The following is an 8,121-nucleotide window of genomic DNA, read 5'->3' as shown; positions in this document are numbered from 1 at the left end:
TTGGACTGGATCAAAAAATAATTATTTTCAGTGATGGAAATCTTTATTTGGCCTTTACCCGCTCCTTTGCTTGTCTTTTGTATTCTGCAGCTGTCTCGTTCACAAATTATAAATCTTCCAATAGGGTGATTAATTTTGCGCCACCTTGTATAAAAACGCTCGAGAAAGCCAAAACCAGTAGCTAATAGTTAACAGACTTTTTTACAACGAAAAACCAACAGAACTCGGTAATATTTTGAAATGGCATCTACTGATGATAGCATTTTTGGTTCAGTCCGAATAGTTGCAAAATTGATTTTTTTTTAATTTCGCTATACACTAATTTTTTCTTTTTGTAATAAAAATGAATTGCTTTGTTTTAAAAATACTGTATTATGGATGTCATTATTACTTCTTTTACACGCCTTTTTGGAAAAATATTTAGAGTTTTTCAATCTTACTATATATGATTTTTAAGTCTGTGAAACATCCCCAAATTTACCATATTTCCATGTATGTTTCACACGAGCCTAGGGAGCTTATCTACCGTGTAAAAAAATAGTTGCACATATACAAGTTGGTTCAAAATTATAGTGCGTATTACATGCGATTTTAATATTTTATTTTCGTTTGAACACACAAGCAATAGTATAGCGATGTCAATTCATTATTTGTTTATGAGCCATTCGAAATTAACGTACCAGTGTTTTTTTTTTAAATAGGTACCACGAATATCATGCAGTGTCAAAATGCTTTTCTCTGGAAAATTTATCAGCAATAAAAATTTATAAAGAAACAGTAAAAGTGTTAATGGAATCTTCGCTTTCATTTGCAACTGTACATCGATGGGTTTAAGAGTTCATATAAACGTTGAAGATGAACCACGGAGTGGATGTCCAAAAAGTGTAACAACACCAGAAATTATTGAACAAGTGTCAATAAGACATCCAAATCGGCATGGAATGTTCCAAACACAACTTGAATTAAATTTTTCTGCTGACCATTTTTCGTATAGTATTACTCTTTCTAAAGCGTAATAATGATGGTAAAGTAATTATGTTAAGACTAGTTCCCAGGTTTGTTTATATTCGAAACGAGTAATGGTGAATGTTAGGGATAGTGGTGTTTATTTTCCTTTCCATCCTAGACTGCTGAACGAAATGGCTTAGGTGACTTGAACAGAGATTTTGGAATTTTTGAATGGTTTCAGAACTTTTAGCTTCTAACGGTTGAAAGCAGGAAATGCATCACCGCTATTCCGGTTTATCATTCAGACGGCTAAGGCCTTGAGTAGCCAGTACTGCGTTTTATAAATACATGAATTATTACGCAAAGGAACAAATTTCATTTCGTTCCTTCTTAAAAGGCAACAGTTTACGTTTTTCAGCGATAGTTCGGCTTAATGAATAGAATAGTATAAAAAATTTTGATTAAAATTTGCGCTATATACATACATACGTATGTATGCATAGACTCGTTAATGTACAATTTAACAAGAATTTTCTATGGTAGGTAGGTAGGTGAAATGGTCGAAGTACCACTCTGAGACTCACCAAGTAGCACTAAGCCTCGTTTTGATACCATTATTAGACCTTCAACAGGCATGTACAGCCAGCCAGAGCTCTTGATGTAATGGAGGAGATAGATGGGATTTAGGTTGTCGCACTGCCCAACAGAATTAGCACTGAATTTGCTATGATAGACTATAAGTATGAAAAATAGCTGAGTTGAAAAGATCTGAGAATGATAAAAGAGCTCTTGAATTAACAATATACTTATAGTTACATAAGCAGATCCAAATCAAAATACATACATATATGTCCTCAACTAAAACACACAGGTATATGAGTATATCTGAAAAGGTTAAATCTGATGAGTGACCCCTAGTGTGAAGAGACCACCTTCTTTATTTTACTAAACTATTTAAATATAATTGACGTGATAGTCTTGGTAGTGCGAGGATGTTAAAATCGACGCCTTTGACTCCTGCCTAACATTTTTAATGAAGTTAGTGACGTTTCACAATGAGATTGATAGAGATGTCGTTTTACAAATTCAATTAATTTGAAATATTGTGCTGCTTTTGAATTTTAACGAATTTTCTATTACACAGGCCGACAAAATTTAACCAAAATTCAGACCCAGAAACCAGACTATATATTTCCGAAGGCTTATGATGCGCTGAATCTAAATTTGGCCTCAGAATTGCTCTATCAGCTCTGGTTTTCGAGATATCCTAACCTAAAAGTGCAAAACACACCGTTTTTGCCCATATTTACATAACCTCAATCAGCACACTTACGGTGTGAGACAAAATTTTAAGAAAAATAAGACTCAATTCAAGAAAATTAGTAATCGACTATATCATGTCTGTTTTCTCAATCGATTTTCAGGTGTAGGGAAATTTAGAAACATGAAAATTTCAAAATGCGATATCTCAGCGAAAAAAAATGATATTTGAGCAAGCTCAACGCCATTTGAAAAAAGAAGGCTTGTATTTAAAGATGCCATCCATTAATTTTGGTGAAAGAAAACATCTGCAAGACTACATAACCTCAAATATGGGCAAAAACGATGTTTTTGCACATTTAGGTTAGGATATCTCGAAAACCAGAGCTCATAGAGCAATTCTGAGGCCAGATTTGGATTCAGCGCATCATACATCTTCGGAAATATATACTCTGGTTTCTGGGTCTGAGATGCTGTCGGCCTGTGTTATTCAATTCACATACGTTATAGTAATAGACGGGCTTTCTGTAACTTTGTTTAAAAATTGTCGCTCTTTGGTTCAACCTCTTAAACTAATTTTTAACAAATCCTTGGCCGAAGGAATATTTATCGATGATTGGAAGCTGACTTCAGTCACTCCTATTTTCAAAAGCGGTAATAAAAGCGATATTGTAAATTACATACCAATTTCCAAATTATCTGCTGTATGTAAACTCTTTGAATGCGTTGTTAAAGACAAGTTATATTTTAGTGTTAAACGTCTAATTAGTCCACGTCAGCATGGTTTTGTAGCTGCAAGATCTAATTATCCGTTTTTTCTGATGATTGCCACGCGGGCTTCCAGAATGGTTTCCAAACTGACGCGATATACACGGATTTCTCTAAAGCCTTTGATAAAATCTCCCATATGATTTTAGTATTGGCTTGTTGCGGTTTTCATTCTCCTTTCCTTGATTGGATTCGGTACTATTTAATAAAGAGATGCTGCACTGTAGTTATCGATGGTGTTTCTTCGAAACACTACACTGCCACCTCTGTACCTGAAATAAGAAATTCTAGTGAATCAGCCGCCCTACAGTCCGAGTTGAATAATTTATTTTCCTGGTGCCTTATAAATCGTCTATTTCTTAATATTGAAAAATGTCATAAAATCACATTTTCTAAGCTTTAAAATCCCCTCAACACCTCTTATCATATCAATTATACATATCTTGCTTCGTCTGATGTGATAAAAGATTTAGGGGTATTCTTTGATTCAAAGCTTAATTTTATCACGCACCTAAATTAGGCCGTTTCCAATTCACTTGCTATGCTCGCTTTTGTTAGACGTCACTCATCGCACTTCACTGATCCATATACTCTTAAGATTTTATTAGATTCTTAGATTAGATTATGCCTCTTTTATTTGGAGACCTTATCATGCAGTTCATATAAATCGAGTGGAGAGGGTTCAAAAAATGTTTGTGCGTTTCGCGCTACATTCACTCAATTTATCAGACCTCAAACCATCATTCGACTCACGCAGTCGTTTGATTAGTCTCTATCCATTTAGTGACAGAGGTACCTTTCAGGCAGTTTCTTTTATTTTCGATGTCGTTAATGGACTAATTGACTGCCCGTTTCTTCTAGAAAGAATACATTTTAATGTTCCTTGCAGGAACTTTCAAAATTTTTCATGTTGGCGTTAGGAGGACATTATATAGTGCCAAAGCGCCTCTTGTTAGAACGCTGTCTGACATTAGCTATCTCGCCTCACTTTTGGATCTAGACTTTTCCAGGGCGAAACATGTATTTAATACCCAATTAAAAAATTTCTTCCTTTGTAAGAATTCTAAATAAATACCTAGTATATTTTGTTAATTTAGTTTCCTAAGCTTTAATTTTGTTAATTACTTCTATATAAATAGTATTAGTTCTATGTAGTCTGTAAGAAACTTTGAATTTCTTGACTTACTAAAATGAATAATCCTCCAATGTAAGTTAAAAGAAATTTTATCTTTTTCTTTTACTCATTACAATTGAAACTAGTTAATTATAAGTTTAATTTTACTTTGATTAATTAATTTAGCATTAATCTGTTTTCATAGTCTGTAAGAAATACTGTATTTTTTAGACTATTAATTGAATTAAATAAATAAATAAAAAAATATATATATCTACTTATGAGAAGAAATGCGAGCTACGACTTTTAATATATTAAGCTCACTACGAGCGCACTAGCAAAGATTTGTCGTACGTTTTTTTAGTATATATTTAAAGTCAGAGAAAAAAGTTGAAACATATACCAATGTATAGTATATGAGGAGCCTGTTTGCACAATGTATTAAATATATACATAAGTGAATAGGTGCAGGTAAAATTAATCGCACTATTTTACGTGTATTATGATATATCATGTTATAATATGTATCATGATATTATATATTTGTATCATGATATAAAAATTGATGAAACAACTGGAAACTTATATATTGCGAACCAATACTATTATAAAATTGATTCAGAAATTATGATGGTCATGGAGTAATTAAAGATTGTTTTTTATTACGCTTTTTCAAGCAAAATTAATTTTTTTTTCCGTAATACATGAAATTAAATGTTTCCAATTCATGAATAAAAAAAAAGTATGATATTTGAAATACACAAATATAGGGTCGCTTAATACAGGTAAAATGGGATATTTTTCACATTTAATTTTACTACATCTATTCACATATATCATGTAGAAAGTTTCAACATAAACTATTCATTTATATATGTTTCAACTTTTTTCTCTGACTATAAATACTAAAAAAAGTTATGACAAAATTTTGCTCTCCGTATTTATATAAATGTCGAATACTGTCGAAATTTCGATGTACGGGCGATCTTAGTATATAGTATATAATTGGCGCGTACACCTTCTTTGGGTGTTTGGCCGAACTCCTTCCTCCTATTTGTGGTGTGCGTCTTAATGTTGTTGCACAAATGGAGGGACCTACAGTTTCAAGCCGACTCCGAACGGCAGATATTTTTATGAGGAGCTTTTTCATAGCAGAAATACAATCGGAGGTTTGCCATTGCCTGCCGAAGGGCGACCGCTATTAGACATTTTTTTTCTTAAATTTGATCTTTCACCGACGTTCTCTTTCTGAATTCCGAATGTTAGTCACGCACCAACCCATTGGGCCACGGCGGCGGCTCTACTTAATATTGGAAAATATCTCTGCAGGGTATGGAACAATTTTATTTACAAATCATTACACTAACAATGCGCGTTGAAATCATTGCATACTTATAGGCATATCGCTTACTGTTGAGGCCACCGCTGCTTCATAAAACCAGAGAACTTATATAAAAATTCTTAGAAGTTCTCTGGTAAGAGTTTGTGTAAAAAGCTTCTTAACTTTTTAATCTCTGGATATTGTGAAAGCGGTCGGTCAGAATATTTTGGTTTGCATTTGGTCCCGCAGTACCAAACATAGCTTCAATTGATATACATAGAAGCGTCGGTGTATTTTCGCTTTTTTTCGCGCAAATGTGTTTGAGCTTTGAACTCACAATCGTACATACAAACACGTATTGGTGTTTCTGCTTTTGTGATTATTGTTATAAGTGCCTGTAAATATTGTTGTTGGGTGTTATTAGAATTTGCTGCTTGATTTTTTGGCAAAGTATTTATAGAAAAGGTATTCAGCCATTCCGTTGAGCGTTTTCACTAACACATTCCATAAACATATATACATACGTACATGAGAGAGAACGCAAGTTGAAATTATCTTGCTGCATTTGTTTACTTTTTGACTCTGCTTTTAATTGTTAAGTAATCGCAAAGCAGTTATGGTATTGCTTGGAAAATTAGCAATTGTCACAGGTAATTTATTTAATTATTATTTATTTATTTTATTTCATTATCAGTAAATGACGTGTAAAAATTTGTAGTACAGTAGGTTCTGTTTTTATGCGGCTTTTTTTTATGCGGTTTTGAAATAGTGCGGTTTTTTTTTAAATTACAAAATGCATGTCGACCTATGGGGAATTGTACATATAAACAAGATTCTAAACCAGCTAAGCAAAAACTCATCACAGATTGCATCAGAAATGCTAACCCTACAAGTATGGAAGATATATAAAGATATAATTTTCAAAGATACAATATTTTGTTTATGCGATTTTATTTAATTATTTCAGATTCATGCGGTCTATGGAACGTATCTATAGTAATAATATGGGACTAGTGCCCTTTTTTATGCGATTATTTCAGATTTATGCGGTTTTAGCATTTGAAACGTATCTATAGTTTTACTATAGAACTAGTAGCTTTTTTTATGCTGTTTTTTCTTTATGCTGTTTCTTGCGGAACGTATCTACCGCATAAAAACAGAACCTACTGTACTAACTTTTCTTTTGTTGTTGGTCTTGACTAACAAAAAGTTTTTAAAATACAAATGTATTTATTTTCTTTGTTGATGTTCTTTTCGGATTTTCCTTCCACACCTTCGCTTAATTCATTTTACGCCGGCACATGTGTTATTCGCCGTATCACACAATTTGACACAGGCGCTGGTTCGGGCATCGGGCGCGCCACCTGCCGTGTACTCGCAAATGGCGGTGCTAAAGTTATCGTAGCTGATTGCAATTTGCACGCAGCTGAGCAAACAGTCAAAGCGATTGGACGTGGTGAGTACCACAGCCTAAATGTAGGCAATACTAACTTATCTACACATATATTTTCATTCATATCTTTTCCAATTGGTACAGATCATGCCATTGCATTGGAAGTGGATGTGGCTTCGCTGGAGAGCGTTAGTAAGGCTGTTACTTCATCGATAGAGCATTTCGCGCAGCCGCCTTCAATTGTAATCAATTCGGCGGGTATCACACGCGATGGCTACCTACTCAAAATGACCGAAAAAGACTTCGATGATGTGTATAAAGTGAACTTAAAGGGAACTTTCTTGATGACTCAACAATTTGCGCGCGCTATGATCGACCATCATGTACGCAATGGAAGCATCATCAATATATCGAGCATTGTGGCACGCATAAGTAATCCGGGGCAGGCCAATTATGCGGCCACAAAAGCTGGTGTGATATCGCTGACTGAAATTGCGGCCAAGGAATTTGGCAAGTTCGGCATACGTGTGAATGCGATCTTACCTGGCTTCATCAATACGCCTATGGTGGATGTAGTGCCGGAGAAGATTAAGGAAGATATGTTGCAAAGATGTCCAGTAGGGCGTTTGGGACGTCCAGAAGAAATTGCCCATGTAATTGAATTTCTTGCGTCTGAAAAGTCATCGTATGTGAATGGTGCGGCCATTGAGGTGACTGGTGGATTGAAGTAGATAGGCAAAATATTCATACCAAGCTGACTTTAAAGTTGTTCACGGATTTAAAAATTATCAACAGTTAAGACAAGAACTATTATTTTAGTTAAATTTCAAGAAGCAAATTTCTTCCTTTTGTGATTTTTAGTGAGATTTTAGTTGCTAAATAGAAAACTTCTCGTCTTTTCCGGCAGCCATTTATCATTTGCTAAAATATTTCGATACGTGTTTTGAGTACTCTCTGGAGCAATAAAACAAACAAAAATTCAATCAAAGAAAAAAAATGTCACTTTGCATTTAGTAGATTTGTATAAAAAAATATATATGCATTGATTTCCGCAGCAAAAATTATATGGCATTAATTTTATTTAACTATTCAGGTACCTATAAACTTTCGGAGGTATGAATGAAGTCGAATTCTAGTTGTTTTTGCGTGACATTTCGAGATTAATATTTACATACATACGAATTTGATGTATAGCAGGCGTGATTTCTTTGTAGGTAGCACATCCTAGTGGATCACTTTTGGATGACATGAATGAGCTTCATTTCATTTCAATAAGAAATAAAGGAAGGGTCTGATTGATAAGGAATAAGAATAAGG

The 8,121-nt window shown here is 34.0% G+C and overlaps 1 protein-coding gene across 1 annotated transcript; it reads left to right on the top strand.

Annotated features, from left to right (window-relative positions):
• Positions 1 to 5,678: 5,678 nt before the first annotated feature.
• On the top strand, positions 5,679 to 7,854 carry LOC129237532 (estradiol 17-beta-dehydrogenase 8). Its single transcript, XM_054872338.1, has 3 exons — positions 5,679 to 6,061; positions 6,748 to 6,867; positions 6,949 to 7,854. Exons 1-3 carry the CDS (start codon positions 6,028 to 6,030, stop codon positions 7,533 to 7,535), a joined length of 741 nt encoding a protein of 246 aa, XP_054728313.1. The 5' UTR covers positions 5,679 to 6,027; the 3' UTR covers positions 7,536 to 7,854.
• Positions 7,855 to 8,121: the final 267 nt, after the last annotated feature.

This window comes from Anastrepha obliqua, chromosome 2 (assembly GCF_027943255.1).
Source record: "Anastrepha obliqua isolate idAnaObli1 chromosome 2, idAnaObli1_1.0, whole genome shotgun sequence".
In the NCBI taxonomy this organism is placed as follows: Eukaryota; Metazoa; Arthropoda; class Insecta; order Diptera; family Tephritidae; genus Anastrepha; species Anastrepha obliqua.
This window is presented reverse-complemented; position numbering and strand designations above follow the sequence as displayed.

Excerpts from the sequence above, each read along its gene's own strand:
- LOC129237532 (XM_054872338.1), top strand. The coding sequence starts at position 6,028 with ATGGTATTGCTTGGAAAATTAGCAATTGTCACAG. Across the intron at positions 6,062-6,747 it reads AAAATTAGCAATTGTCACAG|GCGCTGGTTCGGGCATCGGG; the intron begins GTAATTTATTTA and ends AATTTGACACAG. Across the intron at positions 6,868-6,948 it reads AGTCAAAGCGATTGGACGTG|ATCATGCCATTGCATTGGAA; the intron begins GTGAGTACCACA and ends CAATTGGTACAG.